This window comes from Oncorhynchus mykiss, chromosome 19, assembly GCF_013265735.2.
Source record: "Oncorhynchus mykiss isolate Arlee chromosome 19, USDA_OmykA_1.1, whole genome shotgun sequence".
Lineage (NCBI taxonomy): Eukaryota > Metazoa > Chordata > Actinopteri > Salmoniformes > Salmonidae > Oncorhynchus > Oncorhynchus mykiss.
The window spans coordinates 44,231,933-44,253,494 of NC_048583.1; the positions used below are offsets into that span (position 1 = coordinate 44,231,933).

Genomic DNA, 21,562 nt, shown 5'->3' on the forward strand with positions numbered 1-21,562 from the left:
CATGGAACCCAAAAGGTTTCTACTTGGAACCAAAATAGTTCTACATGGAACCAAAAAGGGTTCTTCAAATGGTTCCCTAATGGGGACAGCCAAAGAACCCTTTTAGGTTCTAGATAGCACTTTTTTTTCCTAAGAGTGTAGTTTGTACTGTAGGCTACATACTTTGTCCTTAACAATAGCAAAAAAAGTTTAATCAAATCCTTAAAGAAACACTGTGTGAAGAGACTTCATTTATTGCATTCATTTCTTTATTTTCCCTTCAGAAAAAATGCACGGTTCAGCAAAGTTACTACATACAAATGGCCATACAATAGCAATTTATTTTGTTGTTGTTTTTGTTTCAAGGTGTTTAATAAATTCTGACATGTGATATACTTAGACGTGTGTCATTTATACTCTTTGTACCATGTACGTTTGCAGTTAGGACGCTGCAGTTGGCAAAAAACTCAATACTGTTCATACTTTTTCAAATGAAAAACATAAGCCACAAACAAATGACACTGAACAGCTATCCAGGAAAACTACTGCACTTCCATCTCAGAAAGAAAAACACATGGTTTTGCATAGCTGTGTCGTAATGTAGATAAGGCACTTCATCAGTACTTGATTTAGGCATTTCATCATATAATAAACCGTTCACCTTGTCAAGTCCTCTATATTCAATACTTCATCTCTGCAAGCATGAGACTGTAACAACATCTTAAAAACGTTCTTATATCACATTGGCTCTCTGTATAAATCTGTTCCCCCTATCTTTTGGCATAAGTGTCATTTTCATCATTCTTGAAATATTGAAGTAGTCTTCTTGTGCATATTAGTACGGGCCCAGACTCACACGTTGTCCCATAACCCCACACAACCCAGTGTTTCTCAAAAAGACAAACATTTGTGCAATGGTTTGGGGTTATGTGGAGGAAAAGGCAACACCTTGTCAAAAAACAATGAAAAAATAGTACCAAACTGAAATCAAATGTCTGGGCAGGTTGTGGTAAAATCACTCTCTGTACCAAAAGTAACATGTAGAAGTACATTTGATGTTGATGTGAAAATGGTTATTCCGTCATATGAAAGATAGCGTCTCCCCTCTCCTCTAGTCAGTCTCACACATTTCAAGGAGGCAATAGGCGGTGAATGGTTATCAACCGTCCTCAGCTGTTAAGAGGAAGTGGGAGTGGATCTGGAGCAGCTCTCTGTAGGACTGCAATCCTGTCTGTCAGCACTATCCAAGCTGATCCTCATACTGCTTTCTGAAACAGTCTCCAGCGGGGAAAAAGTCCCATTGCCTCTCCTGGTACATCTTCCACACGTATGACTCCTAGAGGAAGCAGACAGACAAACAGACGGGTCAATATATAGTAACCTTTGGTTCCTGAAATGACAAGCAACATTTTCTCAGGACTAAGGGGACAAAAGGGTGACAAGCTCCATACCTGGCCAGTGTGTTCTGTCTCATCTTTGTTGATGAGGTACATCAGGAAAAACCTGTCAAGCAAAATGGCGAGACATGAAAATGACCACTTATCTACGATCATGGTTCACTAGTATCATTCAACATTCAAAGAGCAACTGACCTTTTCAGAACTACAAATAGATATAGCAGGAGGGAATAAAAGATTCATTCAAGTATAATGTTAGAGTTCTTGATGATCTTATCAATCATCCACGTGTCCTATCCTCAAGCATAGAGCAGCAATCAGATTACTGAGTCTGTCCACGACTGTTAACCAAATCAAAATGTGCGTGAATAAATGTAAGTGAATATCACACAACTATTTTCCAACCAACTTAAACAGCATGAGCTAATGAGGATAGCGTCATAGCATCCTCCAGCTGACTGAGCGGGCAGATTAAGGCCACATGGCTTCCTATTGTCCAGCAAACTCACACAGATAAACAATAGATGAGCATTGAGCTCCTAGAGGGGGAAAGGGTGCTGGCATTATGAGGCACTGCAGGTATTTTTAACTTTGGCACAGATACCAGATACCATCTACTGTTGTGTAAAAGCCATCAATCAGGTGACTTAATAGTAAACAAGTATAAAGATGCAGGAAGACAAAAGACATGTGGGCTAATTGATACTTTAGATGAAAAAGTCTAGCTTTAAAGTGCTGGGTTACATCCAGTCTAGATACAGAGGGATACTCACAGGTAGTTGGCCAAGTTGTGCTCTTGTAAGGTGTGTGTTTCAAAGCCGTGAGGCGTCGTGTCAAAGTAGTCATTGCCGATGCCACAGATGAAACATTTGGTCTGAGGAGAAAAAAGATAATATATTCCAAAATTGTCCTCTGCTGACCTGTACTACAGATGCAAATCAGTCTCTCACCTCCATATCCTCTTTCACTTGCTCCTGTTGGTCTCTCAGCTCTCCAAAAGCATCAATGATCAGACCTGCAGCCACAACAACCAACAGTGAACATGTTTCTTCATGGACATGGCAATTTAATACAATTCTCCTTCCCCCGGCTTTTGCATTGCAGTGTAAAATACTTCATGGTTGAACAGCTTCTGACAACAGGAAGCAGCATTACTCTGTATTAAGGTACAGGCTACATCTGTATCTGTCTGTGTGTTCTGGTGAATGACTGTGAGGCGAGTTGACAGTTTCAGTGTGTCTGTGGGAGAGGCATGAGGCTGACTGATTGTCTAAGTCTGAGGTGGAAGAACCATTGGACAGTTTGATACTGTCTGACTGTGAGAGAAACATTACTGTGTAGGAGGGAGTTTGTCAGTCTGTCTGCTATCAGGGCCCGGTAGAGACAGACAGACGTACATAGCTGCACAGACCTTTACACAGCCCCTTTCTGCCCACAGGGACCAGGGTGACTTTGACACCAGGGAGCCAGAGTGACTTTGACCCTGCTTGGTCTCACCCTGGTCCCCGCGTTGTCTCCGAAACTGCCCTCTGTGAGCCAGACCAGTACAGTATGTACCCTGGATGATAGCCAGCAGGATGACAATGACGAAGAAGAAGAAGGTGATGTCGAAGAGGATGCGGTAGAGCTCGTAGGGGTCGCCCGCAGGGTCTTCTATCTCGTCTCCGATGCCACCCCCTGCCCTCACACCAACATACATGTGGAACAGGTAGCACTGATGGAGGGGAGAGAGACAGAAAGAACAGATAGAAGGTAAGAGAGAGAGAGAGAGAGAGAGAGAGAGGGGGGGGAGAGAGAGAGAGAGGGGGGGAGAGAGAGAGAGAGAGAGAGAAAGAGAGAGAGAGAGAGAGAGAGAGAGAGGTTTCAGCCACAGGATAGTTGGAAATGGAATAGGGTTGGAAATAGAATAGGACCACTCAAAAGGCCCCAAACAGGATGGTTAGGCCTTAGTTAAAATATTGTTGAGAACTGGGCTGATGTTTTATAAATGATTTTATTTGTTTTTTTATAGTGTGGCCTCTACATTATGATTTTAGTCAAAAAAATCCAGGAACTCACAGTCATCATGTCGTCACACTTCATATCCGGCTGGTTCTCATCCTCACTTTTGTTGTAAAACTTGCGGAAGAAGTTGAAGGCCACCACAGTGTACAGATACACCACCACCGCCAGTAGACCTACAGTCAGAACCAGCTGACACAGAGAATACTTCAGGTTACTACCACGATGATATACTTTAGCTCTATGGTTAATACCAGAGTAGAACTAGAGCTCTAACTCAACACTGACCCCTGCTGCCTGGTGGTCAAATGGCATCCACCCACCTGTTTGCCATTGTGGGTGACTGAGGACAGGATGGTCCGGAGGGTCTTGAAGCCCATGGCGATGTCCAGCAGATGGGCAGCGAAGAAGAAGTTGTTGTAGTGACCCAGGATGGACATGGTGGTGTACCACACCAGGTACAAGAACGACTGTAGGGACACACAACATAGAAACAGATCAGTCAGATCAAGTCAATAATGTGTTGTTATCATATACCAAATTATGTTCATTGTAAATGTAGGACACTCACATTGTCTGTAAACACCACACCCATTTTCCAGCATTGATACTTGGTGTCGACAGAGCTCAACCTGTCAAAAGAGGTGGAATGATGTGAATGGTATTGTTTTTGACTTCACTCTGTGTATGCTAACCCGATAACTCTATTATAGGTCACTCTCCCAGGGTCTCACCAGGACACCAGCGATGCCTCCTTCACCACTGTCTCCTCTGTGGGGTTGAAGTCCAGAGCACTCTTATCCAGCCCCAGCAGCTCTGCTATCCTCTCTGCTCCATACAGATCTCCATACTTATTGATCACCTAACAGCAGCAGGCCAGGATAACAAGGAGAAACTGACAGTAAATAGTAGTAATAGTATGAGCATGACCAAGTGGTATTGATCTGGTGAATATAAATTACAAGCCCAACAAGAATGAATTAAATACTGTCTACTTACCTTGCGTTTCACAAACTTGTCCCAGTAGTTATTAGGGAAGGAACTATACAACAGAGGATAGAATATAGAATTATCACATGAAGGATTTACATGAGAGGAAGTTACAAACAAAATCCCTGGTGTAGACAATCAGTCCACAATCTGAATACTACAATCAAATACCAAAGTGATGATTCTAGTTTGTTCTGTTTGACTCACGGGGTGTTGATGACGAGGCGGTCCCACTGTCCTTTGATGTCATCGTCTGACGGCTGCTCTGTGATGTAGAGGCCGTCAAACTCCAGCTTCCTGGCGATCTCCTTCTCTCTCTTGAACACCGTCAGAGGCACCTTGGGGACACAGACAGAGAGATGGAACATTAGATCACAGCTCCACAGGGCACTGTCTGGATATAATACCATTGCACTCTGATGATTACTTCACCAAATACACCTTCAGAAAAAGGGGGGATATGTATTGGTGTTAAATTAGTTCTCATATCACAATATAAAGGATTTTGACCACTTCGAAAAGTGTGATATCTAAGTTTGAATTACTAGTCCATTATAATGATGGTTAATACATCCTCTAGGGATACTATAAAGATGTCGGTGTCGATGAGTTAGTTATCTGTATGTGTGTGTTCACAAAATGTACCTTCAGGTAGTAGTATCCCACCACACACAGGAAAGAGATGACTGTGTGTAGTATGGCCAGGAAGCGCAGTGTAGGTGCCATGTAGCCGGTGCTCTCCTGCAGGACAAAATACTCCATCCCACCTTCATCCTCCTCTTCATCAGTACCTCCACCACCGTTCCAGGGGTCTGGATCATCGTCATCCCCATCATCGCCAGTCACCTGACACAACAAACACCCAGTTTATATCCATGGCAGTTCAACAGCAACACTGTGCTCTATTTGATTAGATAGGGTTTGACTTACTTTGTAGAAGAGCAGAATAAAGTTGATGGCGAAAGCAACGAACAACGCTAAGAAACGCAGGTTGTAGAAGTTTCTGGCCAGATAGTTCTGCAAAACACACATGTATACACTGAGTTGCCCTCAGAAAAGCCTCAATTTGTCGGGAATGAACTCTACAAGGTGTCGAAAGCGTTGCACTGGGATGCTGGCACATGTTGACTCCAATGCTTCCCACATTTGTGTCAAGTTGGCTGGATGTCCTTTGGGTGGTGGACCATCCTTGAAACACACAGGAAACTGTTGAGTGTGAAAAACCAAGCAGCGTTGCAGTTCTTGACTCAAACTGGTGCGCCTGGCATCTACTACCATATCCCGTTCAAAGGCACTTATAAATCTTTTGTCTCGCACATTCCCCCTCGAATGGCACAAATACATTATCCATGTCTCAATTGTATCAAGGCTTACAAATAATGATTTAACCTGTCTCCTACCCTTCATCTACACTGATTTGAAGTGGATTTAAAATATTCAATTATTAAGGGATTATATCTTTCAGCAGGATTCACCTGGTCAGTCTATGTCATGGAAAGAGTTCCTAATGTTTTGTGCACTCAGTGTATAGTACTCATACATTTGTGTCATATGCAACAGGACAAACATGAATGTACTGTTGTGATTTACAGGGCTCAACAAAATGGGTGAGTGTGCTCACCAACATCTTGGTCTGGTAGATCTCCAGCCCAGAGAAGAATCTGGCCATGAAGGCCTCTGGGGGCTCTTTCTTTAGTCCCGGTCTCTTCTTGGGGGCCTTCTTCTCCTCTTCTGGTGGGGACTCAGGTGGAGTCTCCTCTTTGGCTTTGTCTTTCTTCTCCTCGTCATCTGGGCTGCAGTTACAAACACACACCCCGTGGGTTCAGACTCAACAAATCAGTTCAGTTTCCACCAGGAGCAAAACAAATGATGATAGGGCTGAGCCTGGTAGGGAATATTGTGTCCACACTGGGAAACAAATCAGGTGCAATCACATCACATCAAGGACTTTATGAGGTCACTTACTCTGCCTTCTCTGGCTTGGCTTTGTGATCTCCATTGGCAGGCTCCATAGTAGAAGCCTCCTTCAAGAAACACATGGAATGTGGTTAAACTACACTCTTACAAAAACAGGTTCCAAAAACATTATTCTGCTGTCCCCATAGGAAAACCCTTTTTGGTTCCAGGTAGAACCCTTTTTGGTTCCAGGTAGAACCCTTTTGGGTTCCAAGTAGAAAAGGTTATATATGGAACCTAAAAAGGTTCTACCTGCAACCAAAAGTGTTCTACCTGGAACCAAAAAGGGTTATTCAAAAGGTTATCCTATGGGGACAGCCCAAAGAACCCTTTAAGGTTCTAAATAGCCCTTTTTTCTAAGAGGGTACAGCTAATTTTTGCACCTAATCATTATGTGACATATACATTACAGAGGCCTGACCTTACACAGATAACCATTACTCTTTTTCTAAGACTGAACATGTGTGATTTCTGAGGAGATCCAGGTACAGACCTTGGCCTTCTTCTGTTTGACGGCAGTGGCTAAAGAGGGGGCGTCGACCCCCACCACTTCACCCATGTCCCCCAGACCTGGCTCGGCTGCGTGCTTGCCCCCCTGGCTCTTGGTTTGAATGTTGAGCAGCTCAGCCATCAGGTCGGCCTCTGCCTTGTCCACTTGGGCCATCTGGACCATCTCTGCAACCGACGATGCCTCGCTCGCCTCCATCTTCTCTGCCTCCAGCACATCGCCATGGATACCAAACTGTGTGGGGTCAGGCATGTTCCCCAGGATGTCTGTAACCTTCATGTTCTTTGCCCCTTCCACCAGGCCCCCACCAAACATGGAGGACCACAAGATGTGGAAGAAGCCCCACACCAGGTTGTAGAGGAAGCGGAAGAGGCCCGTGATTATCTTCCAGAAGAAGGAGAATAACCCTCGAACCATCTCCCTCACACTCATCTTCCTGAAATTCCTGTACTGCCGCCGCATGCTCTTGAAGGTGAGCAGCTGGCGGAAGCTGGACAGGTTCTTCCTCATGGAGACACAGGAGTTTGTGAAGGCTGAGTGAGACTCCATCATTCTCTCCTCCTCTTCCTCCTCCTCTTCCTCCTCCACACTCTGGCTGTCTTCCTCATCCTCCTCGAGACGCTCCACTGAGTCAGGCTCAGAGATCTGGGAGGCCAGTTGCATCTCAAAGATGGTGTCCTCACAGAAGTTGACAAACAGCTCCATCTTCTCGCTTTCCCCGCCCTCGTTGACCACGTCAAAGATGAACTGTCTCTTGGACTCTTTGACCTGGGGTTTCTCCCACTGCGTACGACTGGACTCACTGATCTCAAAGTAGACCCTCTCGATGCGCTTGGCCCCGCCCATGATCTCGATGCGGCCCAGGTAGGGCTCGAAGTAGTTGATTACACTCTCAGCCAGGTCCAGGAAGGTGGCTAGACGGGCGTCGTGAGGCATGTGTTCTGATAGGTTGGTGAGCAGGACCGCCACGTTAAAACCAATGTCCTTGGCCGGTTCATGAAAACGTTCAACAAACTCCTCGTAGTTGAACATGTCGTTTTCGTCAGCCTCAACGCAGGAGAGCAGGAACTCAATCTCTGACTGGGAGTACTGCTTCTGGTTCTCCATGGACTTCTGGAACTCCTTCTTGGAGATCACTCCCTTGCTGTCCGGGTCGTACTCCTTGAAGTTGTCCGAGGAGGTCAGGTCTTTGAGTTTGAGGAACATGTCGAAGAACTTGAGGATCATCTCTACATTGCTGGAGGACTCCACCAGGGTGTCCACCATCTGTTTGCCAATGGTTCCGTTGACAACATTACCTGTAGGAGGGTAGCGAGGGTTACTAAAGTTTAGGACATACAATACAAAGTACACAGTAACCATAACACAATCTGCTTATTTTATTGTCAAGGTAGATCGTCTAGATGTTTGATACCATGCAAAATCAGTTCAAGCAAATACATGTGTTTACAGTTTTAGGGATAAAGGATCAAATGGTTAGTAGCTAACTCTGTTCTATCAGTGTCATCTGATAGCCACATTGTGTTCCATGATGAGTCACGACTGAGATAAAAAGGTGTAATAGAACCTTCCAGAAGGGAGAGCATCATCACAATCATGTCCTTCTGCAGGTCCAGCAGCTCCTTCAATAAGTCAATCTGACTTGAGTCCTGGGGGGACAGGTAACAAAAGCAACTTTGAGACACATTCTGCACCCAATCAAGGTTAGTGCCGCTCTGTCAGGGGCCAGTCCATTGCTAATATCCCAGAGCGCCATTTGGATAGATCAAGGCCCTCTGCAAGCACTGGGACCCGCTACTGTAGGATTTGCTAGGCCCCAGCCATCCATCAGCACATGGCCTAATGTCATTCTGCTGGGCCAGAGCAGATGGCTGGGAGGGGATGACTCGTTTTGGGCCTCCCCAGCATGCAATAAATCTGAGGAGGGACTTTGATTAGCTTAATCAAAACGCACCCGGCAGCCCTGTCAATCTGGTCACTTGCAAACAGCCCTGCCCCTCCGGATAACCCTGAGATAAGCCGAGGCGGTCTAACGGTCCGAGAGGTTTCATTCTGATCCCACCTGGGTTATTGGCTACAAAGCACATCCAAGGTGTCTTGCTGTGGGAGTGATGGATCACATAGCCTTCACAACATTTCAAATTAAGGCAGGGAGAAAAGCCTGTCACCAAGGCATGCTGCAGAGAACATCCCAGAACTAAGAGGGACCTCTTGTGGCAACAGCTGATTGGTAAGAAAGTCAGGATGTGAACTCTCCATCCACATACAGTTTGATGTTGTATCACACTAACCAGATGCTATTCAGTTTCATATCTGAATTGATAGATCTAATATTGAGCCACTGGTTGACAAGGAGTGAGTTGATTAGAAAATGGTCCTTAGTTGTATTACCTGTGAGAGCTTCATCTGCATATTGGCAAACACATGCAGGAAGCCCACCACTGCATCCCATAGCCTGCTGTGGGCCAGACTCTGCTGGTTCCCAATACACGGGCCCTGGGGACACACAGAGAAGATATCACTATAGTCAGGACGATAACCATGATTAACCATACAATGCATTCCTGTCCGTAAAGGTTAGTTTCTTCCAACCCAAGAGGCTTGTGTTACCTGTATGTACTCAGTGAGAGAGTTGAAGATCTGCTTGGCCACAGCCAGGGCTTTGGAGAAGTTCCGCTGGCCAGCCTCATCCATGATGTCTTTCCCAGAGTAGTACCAGTAGAAATCACTGATGGATTCCTAATATTGGATAAATCAACACAGGACAATATAAACAGACGCTACACATAAAGCATATAGGGAGTGAGGGCGGGGATAGTATTATACCTGCAGACGGAGCAGGTAGTCCACAGTGCTGATGATGATATTTACTGTGGTTGTGTTCCCTGTCTGAGTCCGCAGGAAGTTTTGGAAGTCTGAAGAAAGGGAAAGGGGGTCAAATGGAAAAAAGAGGATCCCTTTCAGCAGAGTACGGTAATGATATATATTGAACATTGTCACAAGTACGTACGGTACGGTGTTCTGTGTAAAGTGTTGGACATACCGTTGTTGTGTCCCTCGCAGAGCAATTGCAGAAACCTAAACAGATCCTTAGTGAACTCATCGTTCTGCAGTACCTTGGAACCTGGAAACAGGAGATGAGATTGACGACTGTCCCCTTTGGTTAGGAGGGGGCTAGAAACCAGATGACCCCCCCAGCTTGATCTAACTCAAGCTTACACCATGGCCAGCATAACTTTCACTTCCCTACAAAGCTGCTGTATAGTCCTCTAGCTCCTAGACTAGGATACTTTGTCATGAAAGTCTTATGCTCTCTATGAGACATTCATATCACTTTGACTTGATATACATACTGGACAGAGGGAGGGATAATAGGAATAAAACTGAGCTTTGTTGCTCGGTCCTTCAGATACAAGCAAAGCTTTGGACATTTTATTCTTATTACTAATTTACTTTATCAATTAATATTGGTTAGTAATATCAATATAAAAAGAAATAAAAGTTTCCACACACAACAAGCAGACAAGCAGTAACTTTGTATAGGAGAGAGAGGTAAGAGTCAGTTGGGTCTAAAGCTATGGCTTGAACAATCAGACCAATATCTTATTGAGCATGCATGTGTTCCTTCAGATCAGAGCAGTAGGTTATTATCACATTCCAGACTGAGGGGAGGGGGAAGAGGTGGGAACTGGACGAAGAGCAATCAGGATGGCGAAATGAGTAGAATCTAAACCGTGTATTTACCCCGCTCACTCACGTTGACTGCGACCGATGAGTTAAAAAATGATAAGAAGAAACAAACAAACAAAAAAAGCAGACATAAGCCAAGGAGAAGACATTGAGTTTCAATAAGAAGTAAGGAAGAAGAAGAAGAGATATATCTACATCATTTTAGGCGTTGGACATACAGTAGACATGCGGTTAAGAGTCTCGGGCAGGTAGGTCTACAGGTTCTGATGCAGTTTGCCAGGACGGGTGTTAGACGGGGAGTGAGAATCACTACAGGACTGCAGTCCCCATCACATATGCCTGGTTACATGAGATGGGAATGAGCTGGAGTATGTATGAGAACATAGCCATTTACTGTATGCGCTCCATTAGATCCAACAGCTTCTACGGTGGGTAATTTACATTGTGTATAGATCTGTTGTTTTGGAGTTGGTGTTTTTTATCTTGTTGACAGACAGTACTCGGACATCACGTGACTGAGGAACATACAGTAGCACAGGTTTACCTGCCAAATGAACACAGACACAACGGGCCAGTTCATTTTGCATGGCCCGGTGCCCCGGGTGGTGGAGATTTCACTTAAGGACCAATGGAATGGTGTAAAATGTGCAATCTCTGCCTACCCGGGGAACCGGGCCATGCAAAACGAACTCGTCTAGTGACATATGTGACATGGAGATGAGCTTTTCCATCACAAACAAAAGAGCGAATGTGGCACGCTAATTCTGTATCATGTGGCTGTAATAGCCCTATCACAAGCCTTCAAACACAACAAAAAGACATGGGCCAATCATTAGCTGGTGGGTTGGACATTGGCTGACCAATTATAATGGCAAGGGGTGTATCCTTATGGATTGCTGTTATTGCTTGTGGATAAGGTTGTAGGAATTACTAGCCTCCACATGCAGTTCTGACATAACCTTTGTCACTATGGAGTAGGGTACAGTAAATCTTTATTAATGAATTACGTTTCTCTACGGGCAGATTCAGAATGGACAACAAGGTGTTAATAGGAACACATTGACCACTGGCTGTAGCACAAGCAGTAAGAGCAAACCACATATAATCACATTAGTGGAATAATGTAATTTTAGACTGGTTTCGTCTGTGAGCATTGATTGGTTGGAGATCAGAAGACTTGTGACCCTGTGGCTGGGTGGGAGGAAGGGGGCGGGGTCAGATGAAATCAACATGGAGTAACATGGAAATCAACATTACCTACTTAACATTTATATGTTATACTTGTGTAGGGTTTTAGACACTTAAGAAATGTGTATGGAGCATCATGGGTCAGCATTTGGCAAGAGCACCAAGTGGACTTGACTCTCAAAAGTAAGAAAATAAATTGTCATCTTATAATCAAACAAATCTACAATTACTTTCCTATAACACTAAACATTTCTTTCTGTGTGTTGACAGGAGAGAGAGGTTACAGTGCATATGGCTGTCTGAGGTAGTGTTGACAGGAGAGAGAGAGGTCACAGTGCATATGTCTGTCTGAGGTAGTGTTGACAGGAGAGGTTACAGTGGATATGTCTGTCTGAGGTAGTGTTGACAGGAGAGAGAGAGGTTACAGTGCATGTCTGTCTGAGGTAGTGTTGACAGGAGAGAGAGAGGTTACAGTGCATATGTCTGTCTGAGGTAGTGTTGACAGGAGAGGTTACAGTGGATATGTCTGTCTGAGGTAGTGTTGACAGGAGAGAGAGAGGTTACAGTGCATATGTCTGTCTGAGGTAGTGTTGACATAAGAGAGAGGTTACAGTGCATATGTCTGTCTGAGGTAGTGTTGACAGGAGAGGTTACAGTGGATATGTCTGTCTGAGGTAGTGTTGACAGGAGAGAGAGAGGTTACAGTGCACATGTCTGTCTGAGGTAGTGTTGACAGGAGAGAGAGAGGTTACAGTGCATACGTCTGTCTGAGGTAGTGTTGACAGGAGAGAGAGAGGTTACAGTGCATATGTCTGTCTGAGGTAGTGTTGACAGGAGAGAGAGAGGTTACAGTGCATATGTCTGTCTGAGGTAGTGTTGACATAAGAGAGAGGTTACAGTGCATACGTCTGTCTGAGGTAGTGTTGACATAAGAGAGAGGTTACAGTGCATATGTCTGTCTGAGGTAGTGTTGACAGGAGAGAGAGGTTACAGTGCATATGTCTGTCTGCGGTAGTGTTGACATAAGAGAGAGGTTACAGTGCATATGTCTGTCTGAGGAAGTGTTGACGGGAGAGAGAGAGGTTATAGTGCATATGGCTGTCTGAGGTAGTGTTGACAGGAGAGAGAGAGGTTATAGTGCATATGTCTGTCTGAGGTAGTGTTGACAGGAGAGAGAGAGGTTACAGTGCATATGTCTGTCTGAGGTAGTGTTGACAGGAGAGAGAGAAGTTATAGTGCATATGGCTGTCTGAGGTAGTGTTGACAGGAGAGAGAGAGGTAACAGTGCATATGTCTGTCTGAGGTAGTGTTGACAGGAGAGAGAGGTTACAGTGCATACGTCTGTCTGAGGTAGTGTTGACATAAGAGAGAGGTTACAGTGCATATGTCTGTCTGAGGTAGTGTTGACAGGAGAGAGAGAGGTTATAGTGCATATGTCTGTCTGAGGTAGTGTTGACAGGAGAGAGAGAGGTTACAGTGCATATGGCGGTCTGAGGTAGTGTTGACAAGAGAGGTTACAGTGCATATGTCTGTCTGAGGTAGTGTTGACAGGAGAGAGAGAGGTTACAGTGCATATGGCTGTCTGAGGTAGTGTTGACAGGAGAGAGGTTACAGTGCATATGTCTGTCTGAGGTAGTGTTGACAGGAGAGAGAGAGGTTACAGTGCATATGTCTGTCTGAGGTAGTGTTGACAGGAGAGAGAGAGGTTATAGTGCACATGTCTGTCTGAGGTAGTGTTGACAGGAGAGAGAGAGGTTATAGTGCATATGGCTGTCTGAGGTAGTGTTGACAGGAGAGAGAGAGAGGTTACAGTGCATATGTCTGTCTGAGGTAGTGTTGACAGGAGAGAGAGAGGTTATAGTGCATATGGCTGTCTGAGGTAGTGTTGACAGGAGAGAGAGAGAGAGGTTACAGTGCATATGTCTGTCTGAGGTAGTGTTGACAGGAGAGAGAGAGGTTATAGTGCATATGGCTGTCTGAGGTAGTGTTGACAGGAGAGAGAGAGGTTATAGTGCACATGTTTGTCTGAGGTAGTGTTGACAGGAGAGAGAGAGGTTACAGTGCACATGTCTGTCTGAGGTAGTGTTGACAGGAGAGAGAGAGAGGTTACAGTGCATATGTCTGTCTGAGGTAGTGTTGACAGGAGAGAGAGGTTACAGTGCATATGTCTGTCTGAGGTAGTGTTGACAGGAGAGAGAGAGGTTACAGTGCACATGTCTGTCTGAGGTAGTATACTGTTTCCCCTTGTTTATCTCTCCTCACTTACTTGATCCTTCCTCAGTCACCATCCCAAGACCTTCTGCTTTGTTTTGCCTTTCGAATGCATTCAAATCCAGGACACTAAGGAAGTTCAAAGAAAGAGACCCAACATCATTTTCAACACGGACGGTTTTGTTTTGCTTGAATGTCAAACCGTCAAAGATTTGTTTGTGTATTGTGAGATCATTTTACCTGCAAGACTGCATGAGTCCTGATAAACTCTTGAAAAAGCCAGCATCTCTTTTTTCCTTCAGATAGTCAAGCATTTTCTACAAAAAGGAAATACACAATAAAATTCGAGCTGCACTGTACATACTGAAAAAATGTATATGGATTCCATAAATATTCTAATATACCTGCTGAACCAGTATGTTGCCCCCGTTGAGTATGGAGATGCCCAGCTTCAAGGTAAAGGTCACCATGGGCCCAAGTGAACCTGAAGAGGACAATCAGTAATCACATTATTTGTGTGTGTGTGTGTGTTTGTCTTTGTAAGAGTGTTCCCCTGTACTTTATTTATATATATATATATATATATATATATATATATATATATATATATATATATATATATATATATATATATATATATATATATATATATATATATATATATATATATATATATATATATATATATATATATATATATATATATATATTTTAGGTGGTAGATCAGCTTTAATATTGCAGATAGATTGCACCTTCCATCAATCTAAGTGTCTGCATCATTTCCAGTCCCCCATATATTTATTTGTAATGATTATTTATTATTTTCACCCTAACCCTACCATCCCTCCCCTAATTGGAGTAAACTAATGGAAAACAACACTTAGGCTTCTACTTCCAGCATATACATACTGTCACGCCCTGACCTTAGTATTCTTTGTTTTCTTTAATATTTTGGTTAGTGTGTGACGAGGGTGATATGTGTTTTTTTCCTGTCTAGGGTTTTTGTATGTTTATGGGGTTATTTCTAGGTGTTTTTACGTCTAATTCTATTTTTTTTTTAGGTTTGTGGTCGGGAGTCCGCACCTTTGGGGGGGTACTGTCACGCCCTGAACTTTAGTAGTCTTTGTTTTCTTTATTTATGTCTATGGTTGCCTAGATTGGTTCTCAATCAGAGGCAGCTGTTTATCGTTGTCTCTGATTGGGGACCATTTTTAGGTAGCCATATTCCTTGGGTATTTCGTGGGTTATTGTCTATGTGTAGTTGCATGTCAGCACTAGTTGTTTATAGCTTCACGTTCGTTTTGTTTGGTTAATTTGTATAAGTGTTATTTTCGTTAATAAAAGAAGAATGTATTCTAATCACGCTGCACCTTGGTCTCATCGTTACAACGAACGTGACAGAATAACCCACCAAACAAGGACCAAGCAGCGTGAAAAGGAGGAGCAGCGTATGATAGAGCAGACAGCAGGATCCTGGACGTGGGAGGAGATACTGGCAGGAGAGGATCGCCTACCATGGAGGCAGGTGGAGATGGAACGGTGACGACATGTGGGTACACGACTAGCACGGAAGGTAGTGTTGACACGAGGAGATTGGCTGTGTCAGGTAGGAGACCTGGAGCCAACTCCTCGTGCTTACCGTGGGGAGCGTGTAACTGGGTCAGGCACCGTGTTATGCAGAGTTTCGCACGATGTCTCCAGTGCGCTATTCTAGCCCAGTGCACTCTATTCCAGCTCCTCGCATTGGCCGGGCTAGAATGGGCATCCAGCCAGGAAGGAGGGTGCCGGCTCAGCGCTCCTGGTTTCCAGTATACCTCCTTGGACCAGGATATCCTGCGCCGGCTCTGCGTACTGTGTCTCCGGTGATTCTGCACAGCCAAGTGCGTCCTGTGCCAGTGCCCTGCATTTGCAGGGCGAAAATAAACATCCAGCCAGGACGGGTTGTGTCAGCTCTACACTCCAGACCTCCAGTACACCTCCACAGTTCGGTACGTCCTGTGCCTGCTCCCCGCACTCGCCCTGATGTGTGTGTCACCAGCCCAGTACCACCAGTGCCAACACCACGCGCCAGGCTTCCTGTGCGCCTCCAGAGCCCAGTACATCCTGTTCCTCCTCCCCACACTCGCAATGACGTGTGTGTCACCAGCCCGGTACCACCAGTGCCAGCACCATGCACCAGGCCTATAGTGCGCCTCCAGGGTACAGTACTCCCTGTTCCTGCTCCGCGCACTCGCCCTGAGGTGCGTGTCTCCAGCCCGGTACCACCAGTGCCGGCACCATGCGCCTGGCCTATAGTGCGCCTCGGCAGTCCAGTACGCCCTGTTCCTCCATCCCGCACTCACCATGAGGTAAGTGTCCCCAGCCCAGGAGTCAGCAGTGCCGGCACCACACACCAGGCCTACAGTGTGCCTCGCCAGTCCAGAGCGTCCGGCTACAGTCCCCAGTCCAGAGCGTCCGGCGACAGTACCCAGTCCAGAGCAGCGTCTGGCGACAGTACCCAGTCCAGAGCAGCGTCTGGCGACAGTACCCAGTCCAGAGCAGCGTCTGGCGACAGTACCCAGTCCAGAGCAGCGTCTGGCGACAGTACCCAGTCCAGAGCGTCCGGCGACAGTACCCAGTCCAGAGCGTCCGGCGACAGTACCCAGTCCAGAGCGTCTGGCGACAGTACCCAGTCCAGAGCGTCCGGCGACAGTACCCAGTCCAGAGCGTCTGGCGACAGTACCCAGTCCAGAGCGTCTGGCGACAGTACCCAGTCCAGAGTGTCCGGCTACAGTACCCAGTCCAGAGCGTCCGGCTACAGTACCCAGTCCAGAGCGTCCGGCGACAGTACCCAGTCCATAGCGTCTGGCGACAGTACCCAGTCCATAGCGTCTGGCGACAGTTCCCAGTCCAGAGCGTCCGGCGACAGTTCCCAGTCCAGAGCGTCCGGCGACAGTTCCCAGTCCAGAGCGTCCGGCGACAGTACCCAGCCCAGAGCGTCTGGCGACAGTACCCAGTCCAGAGCGTCTGGCGACAGTACCCAGTCCAGAGCGTCTGGCGACAGTCCCCAGTCCAGAGCGTCTGGCGACAGTACCCAGTCCAGAGCGTCCGGCGACAGTACCCAGTCCAGAGCGTCTGGTGACAGTACCCAGTCCAGAGCGTCCGGCGACAGTACCCAGTCCAGAGCGTCCAGAATGCCCACTCAGACCCTCCCATATATGTTTAGGTTTGTGGTCGGGAGTCCGCACCTTTGGGGGGGTACTGTCACGCCCTGAACTTTAGTAGTCTTTGTTTTCTTTATTTATGTCTTTGGTTGCCTAGATTGGTTCTCAATCAGAGGCAGCTGTTTATCGTTGTCTCTGATTGGGGACCATATTTAGGTAGCCATATTCCTTGGGTATTTCGTGGGTTATTGTCTATGTGTAGTTGCATGTCAGCACTAGTTGTTTATAGCTTCACGTTCGTTTGTTGTTTTTGGTTCGTTTGTTGAAGTGTTCTTCGTGTTTTTCGTTAATAAAAGAAGAATGTATTCTAATCACGCTGCACCTTGGTCTCATCGTTACAACGAACGTGACACATGCTACATACATTTTACAAACACAGTATATTTTACAATAGTTATCTTTGTATGTTTTAGTCCCATCCTTCAGCTACCCTCAACCATTCCCATCTATCTCTGAACACCAGAACACCCTGTACCTTTGCTGGCACTGATCATCTGTAACACCATCTCAGCAGCTCCTCTGTCATGCAGTCTGGCCTGCTGGTACAGAGTCTTCTGTTTCTCCATCTCTTTTTCCTATCAGGTAAACAAACAAACCCCATGTAAACAAACAGCTCCTTACAAAACCATTTGAGACTAGTCAAATCTAAAACCCTGATGGGAGATCCAAAACACCTCAAACGTTTTCTCTTTTCCTTCATCTTCCTCTTCTTCATCTTCTGCACAACTCTAAAGAAAACAAGCGAGAGCTTTGTTAGCCAGGTCTCTGTTGACCTCTACATGACACTAAAGATATGAATCCAATAACAAATCAGCAAACAATCGTTATAGGCTTTGTACCTTTGCCATCATGTCTGCATATGCAATATACAAAGGATCCTCTTCCAAAGAACTGAATGAAAAAGCAGGATAAATGTATGTGAATAAACCTTGCATAACTCCATAATAAACAAGTATCTCAGGTGCATGACTAAGAACAAATGTGACACAATTACTTGTGCCCGAGTGCTTCTCCTTGCATGGGGAGAAATGCTGCAGTGATTTAGTTTAATGTGCCAGTTTATTAACCAAGGGATACACCAGCAATATTACACAGCACAGATGGAGCTAGCAGCATGATGCCAGGTGCACAGGTGTCTGTGTGTGTTTACCTCCGCTCAGTGAGCGCATTGTGACTGAAATGCAGGATGAGCTGATGAAGAGGGTCTGGCTGCATCTCTGCCTCCTCCTCTTCCTCCTCCTCCACCTTCAGTTGAGTCTTCTGCACAAACACCCAGTCACACAGAGTACATCAGAGTACAGCCTGACACCCAATCACCTGTCATATATACAGTAGCAGTGCCCTTGACCCTCTGAGAGTGACTAAATGTGCCTGCTGTACACTGAGCTGATACAAATCTTATAGATTGAACTTGTAAATCAGTGTGCTCTATTTTGAATTAGTAAAATTTTAATAATGGAAGTTAAAGTTGTTCAAATTACACTGCAACACACTTAAAAAATAACAATTGCTAGAAGGCCAAGGTATCTAAACAAAAATATGGATGGTTATTATCCATATGCAGTAAGCACTGCCATGTCATAATTAGTCTTATCTTACTGCGCATCACTTACCTCAGAGACAACAGGGTGTACTTGATCAACAGAAACACATTGAAAGATGCATAATGTGCAGTCAAACTCTGTCTCACTGAAGCATGGCCCATGGAAAAACACAGACTGAGTGTATCTCAACAGGATAGCATTACGGGTACGGCACGCCACTCCTACATCAGCAGACCATGCAGGCACACACACAGGGACATACGCACAGCACATTTAGATGGTACAGCAGTGTCAAGGTTAGCGGTGTCAAGGTCAGCGGTGTCAAGGTGTGTGCTCAGTAGAGATAAAGAGAGGAAAATGGAGGTTAAGCATGACTCTCCATGAGCCTGATCCATACTCTATAATACTCTATACTAGTCTACCACTGTATCGCTATGACAGTCACAGACAGAGAAGAAGAGAGAGCACCAGGAAAGGATGGTGCAAAAAGAAGTGGTCGATGGGATACTATTCCACATGGTCATCTCTTTTAAGATGTAACCACTTTCCACAATATCTTATAAAGTGTTATAGAGTGTTTATAACCATTGTATTAATTGCTGTTTTGATAAATGTAGCCAATTCTAATACTTACACAGGACAGAATGGTGTTTTTGAAGAATTTCTGAGAAATCTAGAATCAAAGTTGTAAAGAAAGCAACCCTTGCAGGGACAGTTTTCCTTAATTATTTTATTACAACAAATTCCTTAAACGACATGAATATGGCACGATAATGTGTCCATGCTGCGACAGAAAATGTACGAAAGACGCCACACCTTCCATAAATTTAACCAGTAAGCCGTAGCATCGTGGTTGGATGCTCTCTTACCCCTGTGGGATGGGGGACAGCTCTAGAACCGGATAACAGTACAGTACAGCTGGCAGCATGACACTGACATCCAGACCGATGTCATGCGTGCCTGGGAAGGCATTTCGTTAGCAAGGAACAGATCAATATGGAGCCAGGGGCAAAACATGGGATGACTGGCGGAACACCCAAAGTGCTTGGCAGGCATTGTGCTGGCGAAGAGCTTGGGTTGTGGCACGGCCAGGTGAGGATGGACAGGACAGGCTAGTACCACAAATAACACAGAGAAGGCTGGGCACTGTGAGGACAGGTACAGTACTTACTGCCAGGTCCTGCACTAGCTTCTCTTCAAAAGAGTACGTCTCTGTCTCTATCCATATTCTCTGATAGCCCAGGAGGAAGAGGTTAATAGAGCGATGCCTGGGGGTGCAGAGGGAGATGAGGAGGGTTAGCAGGGTGGGCCAGGGGGAGAGGAGAGGAGCGGGGTATTACTTTAAGAATGGTTCATACTTTTTAGTATGGCACTGGAACATCCAACTGGTCACTGTGGAGAAACACAGACTGAACTGTACCCCCAAATTCATAACCCTGTCATGTATACACCAGTGAACAATTATCACGGAACATATTTATTTTTTAGCAACATCTATAGTGTACTATGATGATTAAAGCTAAATAAAATATGGTAGAAATTACAGAGACATCAGTACAGAAACCTAGAATTTAGGAGAAAAATACTTTCGGGTCAGAGTGAATGAGTGAATATTTTTGTGATGAGTGTAGCTCCCAGGCCGACCAGTCAGAATGCCAGTTGGATCACTGTATGAGAGTTACAGGAGGAAGGAAGTGGAGGTCACAAACGTTGTCTGAACATTACATTACCGTTAGCATGGAGAGCAGACTGTCATAGTCTGTGTTCTCATGCATTTTTTCAAGCCAATAGAGTCGGTAGGCGTTCAGGAAGTAATTATTACTTTTGTGCCTGAGGGGAAGTACAGTATAGTAATGTCATTCAGAAGAGAACAGAGAGAAGGTGAAGTACAGTATAGTAATGTCATTCAGGAGAGAACAGAGAGAAGGTGAAGTACAGTATAGTAATGTCATTCAGGATAGAACAGAGAGAAGGTGAAGTACAGTATAGTAATGTCATTCAGGAGAGAACAGAGAGAAGGTGAAGTAGTGTATAGTAATGTCATTCAGGAGAGAACAGGGAGAAGGTGAAGTACAGTATAGTAATGTCATTCAGGAGAGAACAGAGATAAGGTGAAGTACAGTATAGTAATGTCATTCAGGAGAGAACAGAGAGAAGGTGAAGTACAGTATAGTAATGTCATTCAGGAGAGAACAGAGAGAAGGTGAAGTACAGTATAGTAATGTCATTCAGGAGAGAACAGAGAGAAGGTGAAGTACAGTATAGTAATGTCATTCAGGAGAGAACAGAGAGAAGGTGAAGTACAGTATAGTAATGTCATTCAGGAGAGAACAGAGAGAAGGTGAAGTAGTGTATAGTAATGTCATTCAGGAGAGAACAGGGAGAAGGTGAAGTACAGTATAGTAATGTCATTCAGGAGAGAACAGAGATAAGGTGAAGTACAGTATAGTAATGTCATTCAGGAGAGAACAGAGAGAAGGTGAAGTACAGTATAGTAATGTCATTCAGGAGAGAACAGAGAGAAGGTGAAGTACAGTATAGTAATGTCATTCAGGAGAGAACAGAGAAGGTGAAGTACAGTATAGTAATGTCATTCAGGAGAGAACAGAGAGAAGGTGAAGTACAGTATAGTAATGTCATTCAGGAGAGAACAGAGAGAAGGTGAAGTACAGTATAGTAATGTCATTCAGGAGAGAACAGAGAGAAGGTGAAGTACAGATGTACTATCTTCATTTAACCAGTTTCTCACAGCAGGAAAATAATCCTGTAGCAACAGGAAATGTACATTATTATGTGGATCATAATGGACATTCTTGTAGGATTTGATACATTTTTCATTAGGGCTAATCAAGTCTGACATTTTAAAGTGGAAATTACAAACTTCAGAAGCCTTTT

The 21,562-nt window shown here is 44.9% G+C and overlaps 1 protein-coding gene across 1 annotated transcript in view; it reads right to left on the minus strand.

The window, feature by feature from the left end:
- Positions 1 to 230: 230 nt before the first annotated feature.
- LOC110498363 (ryanodine receptor 3) overlaps positions 231 to 21,562 on the minus strand; it is a 167,195-nt gene continuing 145,863 nt past the window's right edge. The window contains exons 74-103 of the mRNA XM_036954899.1: positions 19,839 to 19,935; positions 18,274 to 18,383; positions 17,963 to 18,014; positions 17,798 to 17,851; positions 17,599 to 17,698; positions 14,325 to 14,404; positions 14,161 to 14,237; positions 13,976 to 14,049; positions 10,576 to 10,593; positions 9,875 to 9,955; positions 9,658 to 9,746; positions 9,442 to 9,570; positions 9,223 to 9,327; positions 8,399 to 8,480; positions 6,817 to 8,129; positions 6,333 to 6,391; positions 5,989 to 6,160; positions 5,298 to 5,384; positions 5,013 to 5,213; positions 4,575 to 4,705; positions 4,377 to 4,419; positions 4,112 to 4,239; positions 3,949 to 4,009; positions 3,701 to 3,847; positions 3,435 to 3,569; positions 2,934 to 3,090; positions 2,327 to 2,391; positions 2,150 to 2,250; positions 1,431 to 1,482; positions 231 to 1,315 (exon numbers count right to left, since the gene is read on the minus strand). Of these exons, the coding sequence (XP_036810794.1) occupies positions 1,220 to 1,315; positions 1,431 to 1,482; positions 2,150 to 2,250; positions 2,327 to 2,391; positions 2,934 to 3,090; positions 3,435 to 3,569; positions 3,701 to 3,847; positions 3,949 to 4,009; positions 4,112 to 4,239; positions 4,377 to 4,419; positions 4,575 to 4,705; positions 5,013 to 5,213; positions 5,298 to 5,384; positions 5,989 to 6,160; positions 6,333 to 6,391; positions 6,817 to 8,129; positions 8,399 to 8,480; positions 9,223 to 9,327; positions 9,442 to 9,570; positions 9,658 to 9,746; positions 9,875 to 9,955; positions 10,576 to 10,593; positions 13,976 to 14,049; positions 14,161 to 14,237; positions 14,325 to 14,404; positions 17,599 to 17,698; positions 17,798 to 17,851; positions 17,963 to 18,014; positions 18,274 to 18,383; positions 19,839 to 19,935 (4,096 nt within the window). The 3' untranslated portion in view covers positions 231 to 1,219. The remainder of the gene's footprint in view (positions 1,316 to 1,430; positions 1,483 to 2,149; positions 2,251 to 2,326; positions 2,392 to 2,933; positions 3,091 to 3,434; positions 3,570 to 3,700; positions 3,848 to 3,948; positions 4,010 to 4,111; positions 4,240 to 4,376; positions 4,420 to 4,574; positions 4,706 to 5,012; positions 5,214 to 5,297; positions 5,385 to 5,988; positions 6,161 to 6,332; positions 6,392 to 6,816; positions 8,130 to 8,398; positions 8,481 to 9,222; positions 9,328 to 9,441; positions 9,571 to 9,657; positions 9,747 to 9,874; positions 9,956 to 10,575; positions 10,594 to 13,975; positions 14,050 to 14,160; positions 14,238 to 14,324; positions 14,405 to 17,598; positions 17,699 to 17,797; positions 17,852 to 17,962; positions 18,015 to 18,273; positions 18,384 to 19,838; positions 19,936 to 21,562) is intronic.